Source organism: Carettochelys insculpta, chromosome 13 (genome assembly GCF_033958435.1).
Source record: "Carettochelys insculpta isolate YL-2023 chromosome 13, ASM3395843v1, whole genome shotgun sequence".
Lineage (NCBI taxonomy): Eukaryota > Metazoa > Chordata > Testudines > Carettochelyidae > Carettochelys > Carettochelys insculpta.
Window position 1 is genome coordinate 27,210,786 of NC_134149.1, and position 25,339 is coordinate 27,236,124.

The 25,339-nt window shown below is 40.9% G+C and overlaps 1 protein-coding gene across 3 annotated transcripts in view; it reads right to left on the reverse strand.

Annotated features, from left to right (window-relative positions):
* The window catches only part of LOC142020082 (fibronectin type-III domain-containing protein 3A-like), a 91,190-nt gene that overhangs the window by 53,738 nt on the left and 12,113 nt on the right, over positions 1-25,339 (reverse strand). For all 3 annotated transcript variants that reach the window (XM_075007683.1, XM_075007682.1, XM_075007681.1), the window contains exons 2-4: positions 10,955-11,092; positions 3,383-3,458; positions 1,530-1,606 (exon numbers count right to left, since the gene is read on the reverse strand). In XM_075007683.1, coding sequence (XP_074863784.1) covers positions 1,530-1,606; positions 3,383-3,393 — 88 coding nt within the window. In that variant the 5' untranslated portion in view covers positions 3,394-3,458; positions 10,955-11,092. The remainder of the gene's footprint in view (positions 1-1,529; positions 1,607-3,382; positions 3,459-10,954; positions 11,093-25,339) is intronic.

Genomic DNA, 25,339 nt, shown 5'->3' on the forward strand with positions numbered 1-25,339 from the left:
TTAACACTGCTTGTAAACACTAGTTACTTCTAACTTCAGCCATATTACTGAATATTTAGCACTCGTTTACTTGTAGACATTCGTACAATACATCTTAATCTAAATAACAATGGATACATCCCATCTTTGAATCACTCCATATGGTTGTAGCTTTTGTCAGAGTCTATCACAAAGTACTACTGACCTGCTTGGCTGAACTAGACATATGCAGTACACTTGCTTTCGTTATAGTAAACCCTTGATTTAATGGACTAATGAGGGAGAGTGGTGTCCTTTAAACCCCAAAAAAAGTGTTAAATTGGAGGGTTTACTGCTGACCCCACTGCCATTCCCCACCCCCCACCGCTCCCAAAAATGCCCCCGACTCACTGCCACTGGAGCTGGAAGTGATGCCACAGCTGAGGGCCCCACCGCGGTAGCAGACTCCTCTGTGGCTGGAGAAGCCACCCATGCTGGAGGCTCTGTGGGGGCCTGAAGAAGTGACCTCCACCGCCAGAGCTGCCACGCGCGACTCCCATCAGGAGTGGGACACATACTTGAGTGCCATCTGCCTGTGTACATGCCCCACTCCTGGTGGGAGGGGCATGTGGCAGCTCTGGCAGATGAAAGCAACAGCCCCTCCAGCCACAGCAGTGGTAAGTCACCATACTTTTTTTTTTTTTTGGGTGTGGAGGAGAAGGAGAATTTAGGATTATACAGGCCCTGGTTAAGTGGACTTCAGAAACAACCGGAGGTACTGACAGACATCCGTTGCTCTGTAAGTCTGCAAAAATCAAGGGTTTACTGTATTCCTTTCCAGACAGGCCCAGAGAACGGATGGCAAATTACTTGCTTCCCACTGCCCTCACTTGTGTAAAAGCTAGAGGGATCTATCTTGTTCTATGCAAAGAGTTCTTGGAGAGGAGATAAGCAACATGGCTTTCATTGTCAACAATACATCAGTAACCTTCAGCTACACATCCCAACAGGTGCCAATATTAGACACCCCAACGCCTACAAGAGAAAAATGGCTGTCTCAAACTAAACTTGGGTAAGATCAAAATCACGTTGGCCAAGAGAAACAAAAGTTGTGAAGAACAAGCTGGAACGCTGATCTCCCCTCCCACCTAGTTTCTCCCACCTACTCCCAATTAAATCAGTAATGTAATGCCTTGGGGGCCTACCAGGCTAATCATTAATCCTAGACGGTAATGTAGCAATAGTATAAAGAAATGCCTTCCTCTCCACCTTTATGAGAGGAAGAGATGAAGTTTCCTAAAAGAATCTGGCTGTGAGCTAGTCATTGATAACCTCCTGGAAACAGAGAATTAATTTACTGTATCTTAAAAGTTTTGATCAATGTAGAGATGCAATGAAAAACATGAAACCCTTCCACCTAGCATCACTGCTAGCTTGCAAGTCACTTGCATCATCAATGCATGATTTTGTTTCTGATTTTTCAAAGCCATAAATGTATGTTAATCCATGACCCAAGGCAGATGAGCAAGAACTTCTGGTGCAAAAGCATAAACCATATTAATTCTTCTTACCTGGGATACATAACCAGGAGGCACAAATATTGGAGGCACAGAACCATTTGGTGACATCATAGGAACATGTGCTGGACCTGTAAAGAAAAATAAGGCTTGAAGTATTAGCACTTTTTACCACAGTGGGTATTCCAAATTTCACAGACTCACAAATCTCTCCCTCCCCTCTTTTTATTTGACTGCCCAACAGTAAGCACTCGTTTGTTTAAAGAAACATTTTTAAAATAATTTATGCTGCAAATCAACATTAATATAATCATCTTTAGACAACTAAATTTAAAAACTGGACTTGAGAATTAGAAAAACGTAAGCAAAACTTAATGTGTACTTGTTCCATTACAGCATTTTAGTAAGTTTTCATCAGCAGATGTAAAGTTACTGCAGGATTCACTCTTACTCAAAACAGAAAATGAAATACAAATTTAGTGTCTCAAAGCATATGGAAACTTTTCTGCTATGCTACCCCAGATAAATGCTTCATTTTGTATGTACACTATTGTATGTACACTACCTGGATTTATTTAAAAAGTATGGATTATTATGGAAATAATCATAACCTCTTTGTGATGTCAAGTACAAGATATATAAATATCTGTACAGGATAACGTATTTTTAAAAACAATTCTGATGAGTAGAATTAAAATACGTAACATTACTTTGGCTATACGCACTTGTACAAAGTAGCAAACTTTTTGTTACCAAGTACATTTTCAGAAAGCTCATCTTACTAAATTTAATGGAATGCTAAGCGAAGTGAAGAAATTTTATGGACATTCTGAAATGTGAAAACAGGTACAGTGGGGTCTCACCATTCGCAAGTGCCACATTCACAAATTCAATTATTTGCGAGTGGCCTCATTACCCCAGGGCCCTGAATGGCAAGCGCCGGCGGCCACCGCAGCTTCTCCGGGGCCCCAGGCAGGGAGCACCTGCGCTTCTACTTCCCATGTCTTCAAGCCTTCCCACCACCCCCCACACTCATGAAAATCACCCATTTGCAAGGGTTCTGAACACAGACCCTCATTTCTGAGCACAGACCCCTCGTGAATATTGAGACCCTACTGTATTTCAATTATGCAAGTATTATGCAATATAATATGAACCATATTTTGAAATCTTACTCAAATCTGCAGACTTGCCATTTGCTACTAGGGAAGAAGCCCTCTATGATCACATGGACATCAGTGTCTACTCCTTAATAGCAACAAGCTACAAACGCCAACAATGTTGCACAGATTTTGCCATACGATACCCACTAAAGAAATTTTGAGTTATATAGCTAGAACCTCAGTAAATTAAAGTGTTAAAACCCTGACAATGACCATTAGAAGTCAACAGTATTATCTGAGAGCTGGTTCACACTACTGCAGGATAGCAAAGTTACACAAATTCAGCTACATGAATAACATAGCTGAAGTCAACAGACTTAAGACTATTTACTGTGGTGTGTCAACTGGATACACTTGCATCAACTCTTCTTGTGCTTGTCATTGAGGTGGAGTACCAGAGTCAATGGGGGAGCGATCAATGGCTAATTTATGGTGTCTATACTAGACATATCAACCCCTGCTGGATCAACTGCTGCCCCATCGATCAGACCCACAGTGAAGACATATATTAACTAACAAGATTCAAACTGACAGGATATTTTATACATAACCAGTAAACTCTTTCCAAGCTTAACATTTATCTTCCAATGGATTCCTATTCATGCTTACAGAACAGACTCATTCACTGTATGACTAAAAACACATAAACATAGCTATGTAGTCGAAGTCTTATGGCAGAGGTTTCATGAAGTATTATTTAAATATTTACCACAATTGACTGAACTCAGTGGAATTTTCTTTTACCTTGGATACATTGTATGTGTCCATCTTCAGTTCTAATTGTGAAAGTTTCTCCTGGGTTAACCTGAACAAGTATAACCTGAAAAAAACAAACAAACAAAACAAAAGCAACCTTGTAATTTCAATAAACATTTTAAAGATTAACTTTCCTGTCCAGTCTCATCTTACCAAATTTCTAACAGGGAAAGTTTAGAAGTGCCAATAATGTGGGCTGAATTCCCAGTCTCAAATTTTACTTTGAAACGCTCAGTTATTTCCCCACCTTAGTTACAGCTGAAAAATTAGCCACACTTCAATTTTCCTTATCAACTGTTTTACATGCCCCTTCTTTTTTTCCCCCATAAATACACGCAGCACATGATCTAAGAAACAAATACTTATGCAAAGTCAACATATTTTGCTTTACCATCTTCTCTATGATACCACTCCATCAATCCCAGAACGAGACTGAAAAGATCAGGAAGTTTTACCCAGGAAAACATTTTACATAAGAGTTCCCACAATGAAAATAGGCTGAAGTATAGTTTGGCAATGAGCTCTCCAAAAACCAAATTTTTCTTCATGAAATTATGGTCATTAACAGTTTCCACACTTTGTCTTTTTCAGGATTAGACCCCTATAAATTTTCCTAGACACTTTCGACCTACTAAATTATGCTTTGTAATCAAATAGACGATGCATTGACTTATCTGACTGTTTGGAAGAAACATAGTCACTGGTTGCAGTCAATTCAATCTTTTGTCTGAAGACAAAATCCTTCTGTATTATAATACTGAACAATTAAAACTCAATTTGTAAGATGTTGTTTGTATCACTGAACAGCATTAAAATAAAAAATAAAAATAGCCTTGAACTTTGATTCAATTTTTGATTTATTTTCACAAGTGTGTGTTTGCTTTCGGACGTCTACTAGATTCTCTTTGGAGGAGCTGCAACAGAAGTGATGGGGACAGCAAGTAATGCAATCAAACAGTGGTAGCATGACAACTGTTTATTACAATCTTATCAGATGCGCACAGACAGCAAATATTGTCAAGTTAACACTGCCACTGCTGTATAGTAAATACAGACCCTCATTTCACAAACAAAGGTTTCTATATTACTTTCAAAACAAAACTCTAGAAGTCTTACATACACTAGATCCCAGACTCAGTAAGTCAAATTTCACATTACTTGGGGGAGCCAGGAAACTGACTAGTGCGGCAGCACTGGACAATTTCCAGTCTCCTGTGAGCAACGTGGAGCTGGGCTGCTGCACTGGGCAGTCTCCTCGCTCCCCTGAGTGGCAGGCAGCCAGAAGCCGGGCACCAGTTCCCTGCCACTCAGAGTTGCGTTAACCTGAAATTCACCCAACTTGAATGAGCATATCTTGGGGTTCTACTGTACACTTTCATTTCCTAGCTTTTGATACAAACAATATTGATTGAATACGTTTGTTATTTTATATGTAAGCTGGTTAAACTTTTAACTCAAGGAGCAACATACATGGTTTTAGTTAGGTCAGAAGGAAGATGCGTTAGATTTTAGCCTACCTAAGCTGTAAACATCATGATCATAATTGTTCTGATTAACAGCTCAATGAACTACACACAAAATTTTAAGTGCCTGGCCTGTGTGTGCGCCGAGCTCATGCATCTTAGAACCTGAAGTAGCTCACTCAGGATTACTTGTCCTGTTTTCTACTTTTGTAAAACTTTACAATAAAGTGTTAAAGGTAAACACAATATTAGTACTATAGGTTGAACATCTCTAGTCCAGCACCCTCAGGACCTGGACTGGTGTCAAACAAGAGAATTTCCTGAACCACACAAGGTCAATATTGTTTAGCAGCATTACTAACTCTTCCACTGCTTATTGGGCTCTGAGAAGACATTTACAGGTAAACTAGAACTAAATAAAAGCACAGACCACTGAGAGCCAGGATTAGTGGCTGTAAAACTCTACAAGACCATAGGAAACTTGTCCATAACCAGAACAAGTGGACATCTGGCTAACTAAAAACATGCTGGAAAACAGACGTTGCCAGACAAGAAGGTCTTAGACAAGAAGGGTTCCACCTCTATTAAGAAAAGAGCAGAAAATTAGACTGAAAATAAGGCCACCATGCCCACACCACAAATATTTTGTCCAGTTCTGTTTGCCTCATCTCCCAAAGGATAAGGAACAGAAAAAGATTCAGAAAAGAAAATTAAAAAATGGCTTGTATTTTAGGAGAGAGAGAAAGATTAGTGCTATTTAGCTTAGAAAAACAGTTAAGAGTGGGATCCGATAAACTCATGAATGATATTGATGGAGTGAACAGAAAATTGTTATTTATTCTTTCCCAAGATTTACCCCAAGGATTAATGTGGACAAAAATCAATTAAAAAAACAACCCCTTCCCTTTTTAAAATTTAAATCAGATTTTAAAAAGTACTTAATTTCTCATTTAAAAATAAGTTACAATGAAATCTCATCACAAATATGCTACACCAACACTCTTATAAAAATGAATTAATGGCTCTAGTCTGACCATCTAGTTTCTCTGACCTCTCTGGCCAGCCTAACTACCAGCTCTTGCTTCTTGCAAGTTCAGAAATTTCAATTTCTGTTTCCAAGATGACTAAAGCAATGAGCAAAGACATTCATGAACCAAGTGCAGGTAGTGTGGGGTCATCAATCCTGTCCCATGCCCTCCAGCAGTGGGTCTGGAAAGACCCACAGAGAGGAGAAACTGATGAAATTCCATGGCTCATTTGGACAGTTCTCATGTCACACTGGTTGAAAAGAAAATTACTATAACTGTGAACTAATGACTATCTATATACAGAGTACAAAAATGCTTATCTGCTTGCAAGGCAAAAGACAAGCAAGGGGGAAGTTTCAGGTACCATCTCTGGCAGTAAAAACGAACTGAGGATGATGAGGTTCATCAGGGCCCTATATTGCATGCCATATCAATACCACTCCAGAGGGTGCCCAGGCAGAATCTACAGCTAGCTGCTAGGGCAATAACATCTTCTGACTACTGGGCACTCGTGCAGACACACACACCTGACTGGAATGCACAAGAAGAAGCACTCAAAGAATCTGATAAGACAAGTAGTAATGGGCTTACATTTTTTCCAAGAGAAATTCAGGTTGGACATCGGGTTGATTAAGCACTGGAATAAATTGTGCTGTCTCCTTCATTTCAGACTTTCAAGAGCAAGTTAGACAAAGATGACTCAGGGATGATCTAGATGGTGCTTTGTCCTGCCATGAGTGCAGGGGACTGGACTTGATCTCTCAAGCTCCCTTCCACTTATAGTATTCTATGATTCTACATTTTCCTTTTCTTAGATTCATGTTTTTCTCTTTCATTAAATTATGCTATATACTTCCTAGTCTCTTAGAAGTGAAACCCTAGCCCCATGTTAGTCCACTGGATTTTTGTCATTGACTTCAATCAAGGAAGGACTTCACCCCGTATTTGTATCTTTCAAATATTTCTAGCTTTATTCTTGTCCCCTTTTGTCTTCTCTGCCAACATATATATATTTATCTCAATCTCTCTTCCATCATCCTCTCCAGGCTCGCATCATGTTTGTAACTGTTCTCTGAACATTCTGCAGTTATCAATACCTTAAAAATAATGAGATATTGGGAACCTAATATAGTACTTCCAAGTGTGGTCACACTAGTGTAAAGAGACTGTAATCCCCTGGTCACAACAATCCCTCTTGATACAGTAAGCATTGGAATGCCACACACATTTGCAAACTCATTTCTAGTTTAGTGCAGCCCAGATGTACTAGATTACACTAAGAAGCTCAATATATTTTTGCCTATGTTTCTAATCTCACTAAGCACTTATATTACTTCTGTCCTTATTGATACTCTGAACTCCTTCCATATTAGCATAAACAATTTTCATTAGTATGCTATTAGTATGCTTTGTGGATTATTAACCAAACTTAACAGTGCTTTCTACACCCTCCTACACTCCACTCCAACTGAATTCTTTTTTATGGAAATGCAGCCAATTTCAAATCCTAAATGGGATTTATAACAAAGACAGTAATAATCAAAGACTGATAATTATCAAATGCTGTATTAAATACACATCTACACTATTGTGATCCACTGACTTTGTAACTCTGTAAAATAGCAGTCAAGTCTGTCTAGTGAAAAGTATTCAAAGTTTTTCTGCTTATTTTCATGGTTCCATCATCTTCTAGGTTACACCCCCCGCCATCCTCCAGAGAGGTAGCCATGTTGTTCTCAAAGATACAGACTAACACAGCTACCTCTCTGATACTTATCACCATGCAAGGCACTGCATTTAGCTGTATTGAGTGGAAATCCATCAACCTCATGAAAAAAGTTGCACAGATGGACAGACAGACATCATCTGCCTCTCCAAATGCAAACAGAAGGACATCACACCAAAAGGACTGAAGGTGAAAAACCCACTAAAATCAACATACGACACAGATGACAGTGAGAGATTGTGCCACACACTCTCTATGAAACTGAGGAACCACCCCATCAGCAACCTGTACAGCAAATAGGAAAACATCAAGAGAGTGCTCTTGAATCTGGAGACCCTCGTAATCAACAATCTTCCACACAAACCTCTACATGGCTGGACTTTACTAAAACAAAACAGGAGATTTACAATGCACAGTTCTCTTCTCTACAGAAGAAAAAGGACTATAAACTATCTGAAGTCCAACTATCCACATGGGGCTACAACAGTGGTACGCTTAACTACCCAGCAATATTGTCAATCTATCCAACTGCACTCAGTCTGGGAGAAGAATCCGCCCTTTCTCGGGGACTCTCTTTCTGCTCCACCACCCCCACAAACTTGATCCAGTTCTCTCGTGATCTGGAAGCCTACTTTTGCCATCTCCGACTCAAGGAATACTTCCAACATGACACAGAACAGCGCACTGACCCACAGGTACCCTCCCACCTACGGTACAAGAAAGAGAATTCCTCATGGACTCCCCCGATGGTCGAAATGACAAACTGGACCTATACATAGAATGCTTCTGCAACGTGCACAGGCAGAAATCAGGGAAAAGTGGCATCGCTTACCCCATAACCTCAGCCATGCAGAACGCAACGCTATCAACAGCCTCAGAAACAACTCTCACATTGTCACCCAAGAAGCTGACAAAGCAGGTGCTATTGTCATAATGAACAGGACAGACTATGAAAAGGAGGCTGCCAAACAACTCTCCAATACAGCCCTCTACAAGCCTCTGTCCCAGGATCCCACTGAGAAATACACAAAGAAACTACAGCATCTGCTTAAGACCCTACCTATAAAAACACAGGAACAAACGTACACAGACACATCCCCTGAACCCAAACCAGGTTTATTCTATCTGCTACCCAAGATCCATAAAACTGGGAATCCAGGATGCCCCATCATCTCAGGCATTGGCACCCTCCCCACAGGAATGTCTGGAGATGTGGACACTCTACTTAGACGCTATGCTTCCAGCACTCACAGCTTTCTTCGAAATACCGACTTCCTCAGGAAACTACAATCCATTGGTGACTTTCTTGAAAGCATCATCCTGGCCACAATGGATGTAGAGGCCCTTTACACCAATATCCCACACGAAGATGGACTCCAAGCTGTTTGGAACAATATCCCTCATGAGACTGAGGCACAAATGGTGGTGGACATTGCTGACTTTGTCCTCACTCACAACTATTTCAGATTTGAGGACAAATTATACCTTCAAATCTGTGACACTGCTATGGGCACCTGCATGGCCCCACAGTATGCCAACATTTTTATGGCCAACCTGGAACAATGCTTTTTCAGTTCTTGTCCCTAGCACCCTTCCCCTACCTGTGCTACATTGATGACATCATTATCTGAACCCATGGGAAGGAGGCTCTTGAAGAGTTCCACCGTGATTTCAACAGTTTCCACCCCACCATCAACCTTAGTCTGGACCAGTCAACACAAGAGATCCACTTCCTGGACACTACTGAGCAGATAAGCAATGGTCACATAAATACCACCCTGTACCAAAAACCCACAGACCGCTATGCTTATCTACACACCTCCAGCTTCCATCCAGGGCACACTACATGATCCACTGTATACAGCCAGGCACTACGGTACAACCGCATTTACTGTCATCCATCAGACAGAGACAAACATCTACAAGACCTTTACCAAGCTTTCCTCAAAGTACAATACCCACCTAAGGAAGTGAGGAAACAGACTGCCAGAGCCAGATGGGTACACAGAAGCCACCAGCTGCAAGACAGGCCTCGCAAGGAGAACAAGAGAACACATGAAGCCCACTTCTGCATCTTACTTCCCACCCAGATCCTTCAACCCTAGCCCATTCTTGAACCCTCTCTCCCACCGACTCATCACTGGCCCTCACATACAGCCCCTACCTAAGGGCTCTCTAACACATCATCAGTGATCTGCAACCCATCCCGGACAATGACCTTCCCTCTCACAGACCCTGGGAGGCAGGCCTGTCCTTGCTTACAAACAGCCTGCCAGCCTTAATCAAATTCTCACCAGCAACTATAGATTACAGCACAGTAACTCTAAACCTGGAACCAGTTCCTACAACAAACCTCGCTGCCAACTCTGCTCACATATCTACATTAGCGATATCATCACAGGACTTAATATCAACCATACTATCAGGGGCTTCTTTACCCACACATGTACTAATATAATGTATGCCATCGCGTGCCAGCAATGCCCCTCTACAATTTACATTGACCAAACTGGACAGCCTCTATGTAAAAGAATAAATGGACATAAATCAGACATCAGGAACGGTAATGTACAGAAACCTGTGGGAGAGCACTTCAATCTCCCTGGACACTCAGTAACAGATTTAAAAGTAGCAGTCCTAAACCAAAGAAATTTCAAAAATCAAATGGAGAGAGAAGTCTCTGAGCTGCAATTTATTTGCAAATTTGACTCCATCAACCAAGGATTAAATGGAGACTGGGAGTGGCTGGCCCCTTACAAAAGCAGCTTCTCTGCCCTGGGTGTTAATATCTCTCCATTAGACTCTGACAATGGGCCACATCCCCATCTAATCTGACTTGTTTTTTCCCCTTTTGATACATACTACTGATAATGGGACATTTCCACCTTGCTTAATAAACCTTCTCAGCTCTGGCCCTCTCTTTTTCTGGGACCCCACTCTTTAAATACCCCTCTGGAAATCACCCCTCCACTCATGCATCTGATGAAGCCTATAAGTCTTTGCCCATGAAAGCTTATGCTCCAAAATATCTGTTAGTCTATAAGGTGCAACAGGACTTGTTCTAGAAGTTGGACTGAAGATAGCAACAGAAAAAACTCACTTCTGATTTTCAGAATCAATACAACACTTTCTCCCTATTTCTTGGTGATGCCCTAATTTTCAAGGAGTTTTCAAACAAGAATTGTCAACTGCATAAGCACTACTTCTCTAGCTGTTCTATAAAGCACATAGCCCAATTAGGGTAGTGTTAAACATGCTCCAATTAACTTGTTCGGAAATTAATTCCATAGCGAGCAAAACCTGAACTGGCTGTTAAGCATTCTGGTTTTACAGGTGTACTTGCCTGTTGTATGCTGTCTCCATTAACCATATGAGGTAGAAGTGGTACTTCATTCATTATAGGTGTGGCTTCTAATGGAGGTGGCTGGTCAGCCATCATGTTTAAAATGACCATTCATTGAGAGTGTCACACATCAAGCACCTGGTGAAATGAAAACACAGAATCAAGATTAGGGAGCTATTTTTATTTTATTAACCTTCTTAACTAGCCTCTTTTGAAAAGCTTACCCTTCACATGAAGTATCCAAACTTTGAAAAGAAAAATATGACAATTTTAGAGAAGCACAGATTGTCTTCTCTAGATGATTTTTTTAAAAGTTCAGAACAAAATGACATCACATCTCCCAATGCCCCACAAAAATTTTTTTTTGAAGTCATTTCAATTTGAGACAAGTTGCAGTAAATCTTTTTAACAAGTCACTTTAAAAATCATTGGCACTTTATAAAAATTGCATAAATTCATGGTAATGCCAAGAATAATTAGCAGTTTTGAATCTGGTATAACAACTATTATTTATATCAATAAACCCAATGTATTACAGACACACTAAAAGCCCAAAACATTTTCTTGAGTGTGATTCGAAGGAACAGATTTGTGCCACACAGAACCTAACTATATAAGTCTTTAAACCAGGGGTGGGGAACCCTCTGCCCATGTTCCACATCCAGACTGCACTTACCCAGATGCAGCCCCTGAGGCTTGGGACTGCCTTCCTCAGCATCCAGCCTGCAGCGAGATGGGGAGCCCCAAGCCTCAGCGGCCAGGTCAGACAACCTGGGGCTGCATCCAGCCCACAGGCTGTGCTAGGGTGTAGAGGACAGGAAATGGCTTCAGGCTCTGCACGCCACTGATCCTCCTCCCCTCTCCCCAGCTAGGGGAAATGGACAGCATAGCACTGCTGCAGAGAGGCTTCCCTGCTGCTCTGATAGGCCACAGCAGCCGGGGAGGGGGTTGCCTGACAGCAGCAGAAGCAAAAGCTCTCTAGAGTGGCTTTTCTCCACTGCTGCCATTTCCCCAGCCAGGGGAGGGAGTGGCAGCAGCAGCGTGCAGAGGCAAGTGCCCTTACCCCAGTCCACTCCAACCCCTTCCCCCTGCCCAGACTCCTCCACCCTGCTCCTGCACTATCCCGCCAGCACAAACTCCTCACCTCTAGCTACTTCTGAACTCCTCCTACTGCTGAACCCAGCCCACTTCTGCATCTTACTTCCCACCCAGATCCTCCAACCCTAGCCCATTCTTGAACCCTCTCTCCCACCCAGTCACCATGCCTGCTCCCCAGGAGCCCTCTCCAGCACCCTGAACTCCCCTATTTCTGGTTCCAAACAGGGCCCCCAAAAGAGTTACTATGGCCTGGAGGAAGCCCTGAACCTCAGCCTCCTTTCCCAAGCCTCCTGCCCATGATGCTGGTGCATGAGGTGTCTCAGCAAAGGACCACACCAGTAAGGGTTTGGTGAGGTTTTATTTTGGCTTCTCACTTTTATGTTGACTAATTTTTCTGTGAGTCAGTGTTCGCCGACTCAAAAAAGTTTCCCGACCTATGCTTTAAACTGAAAGCAGTACTATCATGGAGAAATCAGAAGTACATACAGTAGAACCCTGATTATCTGAACTAAACGGGACCAAAGGATGGTCAGATAGTGGAAATATTGTATAATATAGAGTACTAATGAAAAAAGAGGTACAAATATCTATAAACTCAGTTTATTACTAATTCCAATGAAAACATAACACACTCACTCCTAAAAATTCTTCTGTTCATCATGTTGGATAAAATGGAATGTTGGGTAACTGAAAGTGCGTAAGTGGGGTTCACCTGTAACTAACCATGGCCGTGTGTAATAGAGTTACATACCATATAACCTACCACATAAAGGTGGGATGTTTTTAAATTGCTGAATTTTTGTGCTCCATACTCTAGGCTTTTAATTGAACAAATAAAATTTCTAAGTCAATGGCTTAGTTCCCATGGTGGTACAAACCTCTAGGAATTTTATAATGCAATTGCTTGTTAACCACAGAAAAGTCTGCATACATTGGAAATGTAAAGTTTGGGGACAGCACAAAAATCAAACTATCAAAATTAATAGCAAGAAAAACTACTGACTGGACTGGGATGGCCACACTAGAAGGAAAAAAAAAAAAAAAAAAGGAGTGCCACATTGTTCTGTATCGGAGGTGTAGCCGTGTTAGTCTGGATCTGCAACAGCAACGAAGGGTCCTGTGGCACCTTATAGACTAACAGAAAAGTTTTGAGCATGAGCTTTCGTGAGCACAGACTCACTTCTTCTTCTGAAAAGTCTGCATACATTGGAAATACTGAAGAAGTGAATCTGTGCTCACGAAAGCTCATGCTCAAAACTTTTCTGTTAGTCTATAAGGTGCCACAGGACCCTTCGTTGCTGCCACATTGTTCTATGGGCTCCACTCTATGGCTGTGTCTACACTTGCATTCCTCTTTCGAAAGAGGTATGCAAATGAGGTAAATTGAAAATGCAAACGAGGTATATATGTGCTTATCTGACACCTCATTTGCATATCTTATTTCAAAATATAGTTTCTTTTGAAAGAAGAAAACCAGCGTAGACACTGTTCTTTCGAAAGTAAACCCTATCTTCGAAAGAATCCTCCTTCCCTTTTTTTATGGGAGGAAGGACTCTTTTGAAGATGGGGTTTACTTTTGAAAGAGCAGTGTCTACACCGGTTTTCTTCTTTCAAAAGAAACTATTTTGAAATAAAATATGCAAATGAGGAGTCAGATATGCAAATATATACCTCATTTGCACTTTCAATTTACCTCATTTGCACACCTCTTTCAAAAGAGGAATGCAAGAGTAGACACAGCCTATATGTCTGAGGTCTACTATGGAGCACGTACGGGCTTATCTATAATTTGAACTTTACCAAGGTGTCCCGACAACACAAATCAAACAGTGAGTATCAAAATTAACAGCAAGAAAAACTACTGACTGGATTAGGATGCCCACATTGGAAAAGGAAAAAGGAGTGCTGCATAGTTCTAAGGTCTCCATTGTATATTTCTGGGGTCTACTTCGCAGCACATATGGGCACACCTATAACTTGAAGTACACTAAGATGTCCCTAACAGACTATGATTCAATTTTTACTGAATTTTTAATGGACAGCAATTCAGTGCTGAAAAGCATAAGATACAGAATACAGGAAGCGCTGGGTGACAACTTACATTTCCCTCTCCCTTTCCATTATCTTCTCCAATTGAGACAGAATATTACAATGTAGCTTTGAGTATGGCAGTTTATTAAATTGATTAACTCAGTGCGTAACAGTAAATTCTCTTTCAGTCTGCTGCATCACACCCCATATTGGGGGGGAAAAAACTATTCCAGTGATTAGTCCAGTTGTTAACAATACATTTATACGAGGCTAGCAGTGACACCATCACTCAAAGAAGCTTTTTAGAACTTCAACCCAATTTGTCGTTTGTGGGATATGCTGCTTTAATAAAATTTATCAAATGAGTTTTGCTTAGTCTGTTGGCCAATACTGCAACAAAATGGTACAAACACTAATTATTAACAAAATATCAAAACGAAAAAGCAGTCATGTAGCACTTTAAAGACTAACAAAATAATTTATTAGATGGTGAGTTTTCGTGGGACAGACCCACTTCTTCAGATCACAGCCATGCCAGAACAGACTCAATATATAAAGCACAGAGGTCCAAAAATCGTCATCAAGGTTGACAAATCAGAAAAATTGTTGACAAGTATCAGACAGGTAGCCGTGTTAGTCTGTAGCTTCGAGAACAAGAAGTCTTGTGGCACCTTATAGACTAACAGATATTTTGGAGCATAAGCTTTCATGGGCAAAGACCCGCTTCATCAAATGCAACTGTGAAAGCTGATGCAGAAAAATGGTTATCACTGTTGGCAAATCAGATAGAAGAGCAAAATATTTAAGTTCCTGGTACAAAATTTCATTTTTTGAAAGGCTTGTGAAAGCTATCTTTACTGAATAAGTATTATTAAAAAGATGAACTAATATACAAACTTATAGATTTCAGTCAACCTGAAACAAGAAACTTATTCCATCTGAAAGCATCATTGATAGTGCTATTTTACAATTTTCTTAACTGTAAAATTATTGTGACTGTCTGTATTCCTAACTTCACCATTTTTATAACACTATACAGGATTTTGTACCAAGTATGCCTTATGAGTCATCATTTGAAAATTCAATGTGCTGATCACTATTGTTCTGAAGAATATGCACAATGTTGCCACACATTTTGTCTTATTACACTAATGAGACATATTTCAAGTTTAGAAAAGCAGGCACAAACCAGTTCCTCAAAGACAAAACACAAACTGACTTCACAGCCAGATGTCACCATAATCAAATGCATTATCACCTAGTTAAGCAGTCATTCTTTTGGCAAGAAGTGTGTGAGTGAGAAATTTACACCTTGGAAATGGAACAGATGGAGGTTCCCATGCAGACTTTACCTCCTGAACTTTAGTTGGAGTGAATTTTCAAAGAGAAAAATAATTACAAAAGGTGAGAACAGAAGACACAAATCATCCCTCCCTTTATCTTTGGTCACAGCAGCCACAACACCTGAGACTCGCAGGAAATAGCTTGGAACTGGAAACTTTGGCCCACAGGACTGGTAGAACATTTGATGAAACAGATACTTGTTTTAAATTAATTCAGCTTGTTGAGTTTGGTATTAGTTTGTGTCTCAACTTTTATTTCTTTGTAAACAATTCTGACTTTAATGCCTCATTCTTGTGATCACAATCTTTCTTTAATTCATAAAACTAGTTTTATCTCAACCAGTGTGTGTTTACATTGAAGTTGTTTGGGAAATTCCATTCGAGATAGTAAGAGAAACTGCTATGCACAAGCATTAGTACAATAGCAGACTTTATATGAGCTGGTCTTGCCCAAGAAGGTAATTGGCAGTACAAGATGCGCATTTCTGGGGAGAAGTCTGGGAATGGTATTAGCTAGTATTGCTCTGTAATACAATTCAGGTATAGACACTGACTCAGTGGATGGTGCAAGACAAGCAACAAGGAAAAGTTAGCAGGTGCTTAGCACCCACTGGCAGCCAAGATAGCTGCTCTTCCCCTTCCCTCCAGTGCCTCTCACCTGCTGGAAGCCCTGCTGACTGCTGCTGCTCCTCTCTTCCAGCACCTCCCACTGCTGCAAAGTGCCTGTTTCACAGCATTCAGAGACTCCCCAAGGTGGAGGGGGCTGAATAAGGACACTGTGCTTAGAGGAGGGGGCAGAAAGAGGTGCAGCAGGGCAGCAGTTTGGGGGAAGGTGTGTGACAGAGGTTAGAGCAGGACAAGGGATTGAGGAAGGAATGGAGTGGGGGTGGGCAGGACTTTGAAAACCCCCTGACTACTGCAGAAGCTGACGTCCATGAACTTAAGTGTGGCTGGTTAACACTCTATACCCAGGATGAGGAATCTTTTCTGGGTTGGGGATCACTGACCCACAGAAAAATCAGTTGGAGGCCACATAAAAGAGAGAAGCAAAAAAGAGTTAATCTCACTGGAAAAAAAAAATTAATCCAGCCAGGAGAAAGCCCTTTACCACAGTCCCAGCACCCTTCAATCCCTCCCCCTTTTCCATCCTCCTACTTGTGGTACTAAAGAGCATGAGGGGAATGAGGTCTGTCAGGGTTCTGTCGGGTTTTTTTTAAATTGTCCAAATAAGGAAATGAGCAAAAACAGTATAAATCGTGATAGTTAGAGATTAATTGCATAGATTTCAGAGTAGTCTGTAAAGATCTTAGATTTATTACATATTTAATACAACGTAAGTCAGGAAAAACAAAATCAGGGATAAAAACAAAAGTAATTTAAATGTACTTCAAATGCCCCAATCAGGAAACACTCATCTGAGTTCACCCTTCAACCATAACTGTACTAACTCCGTTATTTGTCCTCTGCTTCCCTAGAGTAACGGCTCCAACCTTTACATGCCCAAGACCACTTTTTTAATTTAAGGGCAATCCAGGATCTACCCCACCTCTTCCCGTAGGCCCCACCCACTCTACCCCACAGCCCTTGCTTGCTCTCCCCACCTTCATTCACTTTCATCTGGCTGGGACAGAGGCTTGGGATACAAGGGGGGGTGAGGGGTGAAGGCTCCACTAGGGAGTCTTGGTTCAAGAGGGGACTCCAGACTGGTGCATAGTGTTGGGGTGCAAACTCCAGGAAGGAATTTACCCCAGCCTGGAACCCCTTCATGTTGCCAAACTCCCTCCTACAGCCTGCATCCTTCTGTCCCTCCTGCACTCCAATACTCCGGGAGGAAATTTGGGTGCAGGAGAGTATTACAGGCTGGGGCGAAGTCTTGGCAGCAGAGGTGGGTGAGGGATGTAGGTTCTGGAAGGGAGTCTGGGTGCATGATCGGGCTGGCAGAGAAGGTAGAGGTGCAGGATGCAGCCAGGAGGTGCCGACCTCAGTGACGCAGAGCAGCGGAGTCCAGAAGGCTGGAAGAGGATGGTAGACTGGAGCAGGCTGCTGAGTCACTCTAGCTCCTGCTGCTGCAGTGAGAGCAGCTATGCCCAACCTCTGCTGCCACTGCATGCCAGGCACTCCAGCTAATCCGATGGGTCACATAGCTCAGGAGAGGAGACTTTGTGGGAAGGATGTAATGGGGACAAAAGAGGGCAGAGTAGGGGCAGGGAGACGAAGCGTGGGACAGAGCAAGAGTGGAGCAAAGCAGGGTGGGTCATGGTGGTTGCTCTGGCCCCACGCTCCCCCTAGGGACAGCTCTGCCCAGGCTGGTGAGTCAGGGACTCAGTGGTACTCCAGTTTCATGAGGCACCCCAGAGTGAATCCATCACAATGACTTCTGGACATTACAGGTCCAAACACGCCATACCTGCCCAAACCATGAAACAACCCAAACTAAGAGAAGAAAAACAAGTCAAACATCAGTACAGAAATAGGAGAACAAACAGATGAGATTTGGAGTTACCATGGCAGCCTATTTGTGAAATTTTTGCTATCTCAAAGCTGCAATACAGTGCCATTTTTTCAGTCATATCTCAGACCCAATCTGAAAATATTTCTCCTGTGCCACATGACCACACACAAAATGTTTTAGAAAGATTGGTTTTCCTATGGCAAAATCAGAGAGGGTATTATAATCAGGCTTTTAACAGAAGCCTAGCTACAATTTCAGTTCTGAAGAGACCACCATCTTTCTGTAACACTACTGTTCAAAACTAAATGTGTTTTTACTAAATCTTTAGAAATAATTCAACATGACAGCCAAGTGAGTATTTTTATACCCTATCTTGTATAAAGTTAGCTTTTATGCAAAAAGGCACCACAAGCTGAACTGACAACCACTAAAAATATTGTTTAGGGTTTACCCAATAAATATAATTTAAGCCTGCATTCTCAGGCTGGAGGAGCTCAGCATTAAGAAAATAGGACAAAGATAACTCCAGAGACAGAATAAGGTGTTTTTTTTTAAAAAACAAAGGGGAGGACAATGCCTTACATTAAGTACATTCTTGCCAGAATCCTCCTAAGTGTGTTTATCCTCCTCCCTTTATATCTAAATAAGCAACAGAATCCTGCTGTACTTTAAAGTAGTGCTATCTGCAAGATGCTCCTGTGCAGTTACTTTCCATTTGACAGCACCAGAAACTATATGAAACACATATTGGACATAGTTGGGAGAGTTTTACCGCCACTGCAGTCATACAGGAAGTACTACTGCTCAGAAGCACATCCAAGGTAGCGAGTATGGATTTTTTTTGTTGGAAGTTTTTAAACAAATGGCAGAGATTTTTTTTTAAAAATGGTCCTTCCAAATTTTTTTTCTTATAAAACCAGTTTCCCTAGGCAATATACAGAAAACTGATTTTTGTGTTACAAATCCTTACATGAGCCATGTTCCAGACTTTACACCAGCATAAAAGTAGTCTTGACACCGTTCTGGAAAGAATTATGTTCAAAAGCTGTTTTACTTAACTAAGTTTTTCTGTAGTTGAGACACGGCCAGAGAAACTATATCAGCAATGGCTTCGGTACTAGGAAGAATCCTTTGCATTTATAGTATGCCCTTGACATTGTTAAGAGCGCCAGTCCAAGAAACTTAATGTGCAATCAGATAGATTCAAAGGGTAATTCTTTTACTGAAGCAATTTATAATCCTCAAGAGGAATTAAGTAAATATATAAAAGGTAGATGACATCACTTCTGATCATATCTCAAACTGATTTACAATAGAACTACAATAATCAAATGGGAAAGCTGAGACACAGGTGCAAGCTGATGCTGGAAGCTTATTAGGTTTTTTAAGGTTTTTAAAGTTAAATTTAGGTTGCCAGTTGACTCAGCATACATTTACCACATCAGGGCTACGTTTACACTAGCACAAATCTTCGAAATGGCCATTTCAAAGATTACTAATGAGGCGTTCAAATGCATATTCAGTGCCTCATTAGCATGCCGATGGCCACGGCTCTTCAAAATTGCTGCTTTTCACTGCCATGCGGCTTGTCCCGATCGGGGTCCTTTTTGAAAGGACCCCACCAACCCTGAAATCCCCTTACTCCTATCGGGAGATAGGAATGAGGGGATTTCAAAGTTCATGTGGTCCTTTCGAAAAAGGACCCCCGTCTGGATGAGCTGCGTGGCAGCAAAAAGCGGCTATTTTGAAGAACCCCAGCCGCCAGTGTGCTAATGAGTCACTGAATATGCATTTCAGTGCCTCATTAGTAATCTTCAAAATGGCCATTTACATGGCCATTTCGAAGATTTGTGCTAGTGTAAATGTAGCCCAGATGTTTTAATGAAATGGGGATTTACTTAATACTGTAAACTCTTGTTTAACCACTATTTGATCAACCAGCACACTTGAATAACTGGCATAATTTACAGCCAAACAGCTCTGGTCAGCGGACACCAGGCAGGAGCATGGAGAGAGCTGAGGATCTTGCAGGCTGTACTCAGAAGCAGGAGGGAGGGACACAGGGCAAATGTTCTAAGCCAAGAAGACTGCCCATTAAGAGTTAATGCCAATTACAATGTACATATTTTAGAAGGAGGATCTGCCAAGTAGCCATCAGGCAGTCAACGACTGCCATTAACACTCTTCTAAACTATCCAATCTCCCCTTTTGGGGCATAGATCCTGCCTGAGTGCACCTGGCAGGCTCCTCAGCTCTCCCACACATCATGAGCTACTCAGGCCACCCAGAGCTACTCATCTGAGGTCATGTCCCGCTGGCAGGGGTTAACAGCCTTTTTTTATATGTGTATGCTTGTGGAAAGAGACTGGGAACAATATTCTGCATACATTTTTGTTTATTAATATATCTAATCTTGTTTTTCTTCAGTGTCATGTACTGCTAGGTATTCCTCTCTATTGTCCAGATTATTTGATTATTTGGCAACCTCCCAGTCCCATGCATATCAAAGAGTTTACTGTATCAATCCCATCTATTCACATCTATCATAGTGACATTTGGGCATGCACAGTGTATTAGCTCTGTTTTGTTTTTTGTTTTTTTTCCAATCTCACCCCTCTGCATTTTGTTAGTACCATCTGCTTTCTTGGGATGAGCTCTAGTGTCCTCTGTAAGTGGAACACTTGAGACTGCAGTGTGGATGCCCAAAGGAAGAATAAAAGTAGGCATGAAGAGATTTGAGTGCTGATGTTTCCATTCAACTACAAGGCATTAAGATGTTTTCCAAAGACAGGTGTTTTTCACTGGTTTGTGTGCCCATATGTTTAAGCAGATGAACGCATCAGACTCTGTTTCTTTCCCCTTGCTGGGGATACAAGTTTGTTTTGGCATCAGCTAACACGTTAATCTAATGTTATCCTGAAACTATAAAGCATGAAATCTTCAACACTTAGCTCATTAAACGTATGTAATACTATTAAAGGTAATTTCTTACGTAAAAATATGTTAAGTATTTCAAAGCATTGCTCTGGACGTTTAGGGCTGAAGGAATCCATTTTTTGTATGTTAACATTCTAGTTTGAAATCCTACATATATCTGGAAAAAAAAACAGCCTTAAGAATTACAAGAACAATAGCCAAAGAGTCAAAAAAAATCAGCAAATGAATTATTTGGGCTAGAAAATTTCAGATTTACATAAAAAAGGCAGAGTCACTGCTACAGATCAACGTTTGAGATAAAGTGAGAATGAAGAACCTAGAAAATGGAGCATAAATATTGTGAAAATGTCTGTAAAAGATTCCTATTACAGTTGAAACCATAGACAAAACATTGGCTGAGAACGCTAAGATTGCTTACTCTCCACTTAAAATTAAAGCAACTATAAATAGACAATCCAATGCAACTGTAAGCTCTCTGGGGCAAGGACAATCTTTTTGTCATGTGTTTCTACAGTGCCTAGCACAAGAGGATCCCAGTCCATAACTCCTATGTAATACAAACAGTAGCAGAAACTCAGGTGATGATTGAGAACTGAAGAAGTGAGTCTCCCCCATGAAAGCTCATCACATAATAAATTGTTAGTCTTTAAAGTGCTACATGAGTGATTTTTTGTTTTGTGAAGATACAGACTGACATGGCTACCTTCATCAAAAGTAATGAGAATGTCTATTCACACCTGGCCACTATAGAAACGACATGGAAGTGCTCTGAGCATCTCTCTCATGAATTAAAAGTTAACTTGAAGACCCAAGTAGCAAGGTAGCAAATTCAAAGACACTAAGTGGCTGACATTAGCATATTTTACCTTTGGAGGACACAAATTTGGGTGCAGGATTTGAAGATCAAACAATTATAAGACAAGAAACTATGTTCCATGCTTTCATTTGAAACTGTCAAAACTGTAAACTCAACAAACTTCAAAGTAAAAAGTGAACAAAGAAAAGCAGCAGTGTGATAGGGAACAATGAAACATACTGATCATTTAAAAATTATCATAATCCAAGAAAGGTTCTTTACTAAGAGAGTGGTAAAATTAGTCACATCTTTTCCAGCCCAACAGCACAGCAATAAATACAGGATTTCACAGCTTTAATACAATCAGCAGCTTATTTTCGAGCCTCCATCTGCACTTTAAAAAGTAAAACCTGTTTTCCACTTGATCTGAGTCAGTCTGCTTCCAGGAATCATAAATGTGCTTGATCTACACTGTCAATTTATGATGTAGCTGCAAACTTTCCAATATAAAAACTGATTTACAAACCATGATTTGTTCTAGTTTTCTGTTTCAAAATTTAAAAATTACAGGTCTTGCTACAAATTAGGAAAAATCTTAGTACTTACTGCCTTGCTACACCACAGTGTGCGCGTACACGCACACACCTTTTTCCTAAACCTGTCCCAAAACAAAAAAGCAGTAAAGTAGCACTTTAAAGACTAACAAATTAATTTATTAGGTGAGCTTTCGTGGGACCAACCCACGAAGAAGTAGTAGTCTGTCCCACGAAAGCTCACCTAATAATATAATTTGTTAGTCTTTAAAGTGTGACTTTACTGCTTTTTTGTTTTGATAGTATACAGAGTAGCACAGCTTTCTCTCTGTTATGTCCCAGTTTGATTGCTCAGGAAGCAAGTTTAAGGCCTGTTCTACCACACGATAACTAAAAGGTGTGAATTTAAACTGGTGCAGCTTTGCTTGTAGATGCTCTCACATTACGTAATCATACCTTCAAACACATGTAACTCTGCATGAAGGCAAGCCCTAAATCTAACAGTACATAAAAGATTTAGCCAATGTGTAAGCATTCCCTATTTTGACTGAACATATCCTACTTTCCATTATTTATCCACTTTCTTGACAATAACTAAGCTTAAGATTTTATCACAGATATTTTAAGTAAAAGTCACAGACAGATCATGGGTAATAAACAAAAATTCCTGGAAGCCTGTGACCTGCTTGTGACTTTTACTAGAAATAGGGTGGAGAGGCTAATGGTGGGTTAGGACAAATAAAGACTGGGCCCTACCTTACATAGTGGAGGGGGGATGAAAGCTAGAGTTCTGCTGAGGGTTGAGTAGGGGAGCTTGACAGTGAATGACACCTTTAGGGTCCTCATTTTCCACAGTGGCTGAGAGCTCTGGCACCAGCCACTTGCAACTCTGGACCATGCTCCCACTGGCAGCTCCAGTACCAGCTGAAGAAATCAGAGGTTTCCCAAAGATATAGAATCTATGACTTCTGTGACCTGTATGATAAAAATTTCATCTCTAACAATTACTGATTGTTTTTGCCGTTGGCTTTCATAAGGACTGAGTGCTGTGAATCCGAAGCGTAGTACACAGAAATTGGGGTTTCTCTGCTCCAAACTGGATGCTTAATAGGTCGATTACGTAAAATCTTAAATCTTGTATTTTAAGAAACCTATGCCTGAAATAGCAAGAAGTACAGCTACTTGCTGCTGTACCCATACCCGAAAGATAAAACATGCAACATCTTTGAAAACTAACAAATTTCCATGGCTGGAAAAAAATCACGTAGACAATGTCAGACTATCAACAGGAAGAAAAAATATCCACCACATATATTTGAACAAACACATTTTCGTACTATTTTAAAATCTACTCTACTTAATATTTAGAGTCCCCAGCAGGTTTAAAAAAAAAAAAGCTTTACTACTGTCATATCCTTAACTCTTTGTAAATTATTAAATGCCACCTTATGCCTGTTTGCTCAAATAACTATAGTGCTATAATCACAATCTGCCATTAAATCCTAATAAGAATCACACATTTACAGTACAAATTAACTAAGTAGCTCACTTGGCTTAAACCTCCACACAGCAGAGCCACGTAAACCAACCCCTTTTACACAACTATTGGTGTTGCAGATATTTATTGTAGATCATTAAATAGCAGTAGATATGCACAATCATCAGGTCACTTTATAACAGTCAGCTTAAACCTGGTTTCACAAATGTCTTTCACCTGACAAAGTAATAACTACCTAATCCAAGGATAGAATATCAAGGAATGACTGATTAAGATGTCTTACAGCATATGAAATCCCTTCTGTGGGTGTTTCAGGAAGGCTTGCTCCCTATACAACCAATATTTTACAGAGGAAGTTAATGATTCTCCATAAGAGAAGAATATCTTCCCATACACTTGCTTTTAATTTAGTCTTCCAGTTCCCTGCAACCTACCCGCTTTCTTCCTCTATAAGCCAACTTGTGTTCTCTCCCCTATTCCACCTACTGCTTTGGAAGATAATGGAACAAATCGTACTGATTGGGAAGATACAAATAAGCAGAGTAGAACTCTTTACAAAGATGTAAAATCTCACGTCACAAAGCATGAAATGTGGTTTAATGTGCAGTGTTCATTGACAGTGCAAAATCAGCACCTGTGTGTCTTTGGGCAAGTCACAACTATGGATATGTCTACACTACAAGATAAATTCAAATTTATTAAAATCATTTTGTAATGCTGGGTTTTATAAATTTGAATTCGGGTATCCTCACCTCTCCACAAATTCGACTTATTGCTGCCACACTTATAGCCAAATATCAACTGTTGTAGCAGTGTATTGTGGAAACCTATCCCACAGTTCCCTCAGCCCCACAGCATTCTGGGTATTTTCACTGGTGAAGCATGGGGAAAAAATGCCCCGCAAGTGGTTATGGGTATGTAATTTCATCTTCCCACATTGCCTTCCACAGAAGGGGAATGAGGGCAATGCAAACAGCCATTTTTCCAGAAGGAAAGAAGGAAAAGTAGGGCATCAACGAAGATCACAAAATTAACTAAAATCTTTTGATATTTCAGTTATAAAAGCAAAGATTTTACAAAAAGCAGCACATCTGTGTCTTCTCAACTGGCCCTCCAGCCACTTTTCCCTGTCTTAATGGGGCCATTTGATAAGGAATTTGTCACACAGTTTGAAGAACAAGAAGGACAAAAAAGGTTAGGGGAAAGATTTTTGGCTTCTCACTACACTACACAGTTATCCAACACAGGGGATTGGGCGTGCCAAATTTCAACAAGCACTGGTGCTCAGGCAGCGGAGAGGGGAACCTCTGAAAATCTTAGCTGCCGGGGAGACATCCCGCCCTACCTCCTCCCAGTGGCAGCAAGCCCCTGAAAAGTTTTCCCATCTTTGCATCCCTCACTGCACACAAGCCAGGAAGTGGTGCTGCCTGGCAGCATGGTCCACACTGAAGAGTGGGCATGTTCTTTTATTGGGTCAAGTGCTCGCCATGTGATGTGGGTCAGCGCAGGAAAGACACCAACTTCATGGCACCTATGGGGAAGGGAAGAAGGGCCCCTGAACAAATGTAAATCACAGAAAAGAAGCTTCTTGGTCTCTCATACAAGCATGATCCCCACAACAGCCTTGCTGCCACATGGTGCAGTGGGGCAGGGCCTGGTGCCAGCACTTAAAAAAACCTAAGTGCTCAGCTTGCAGA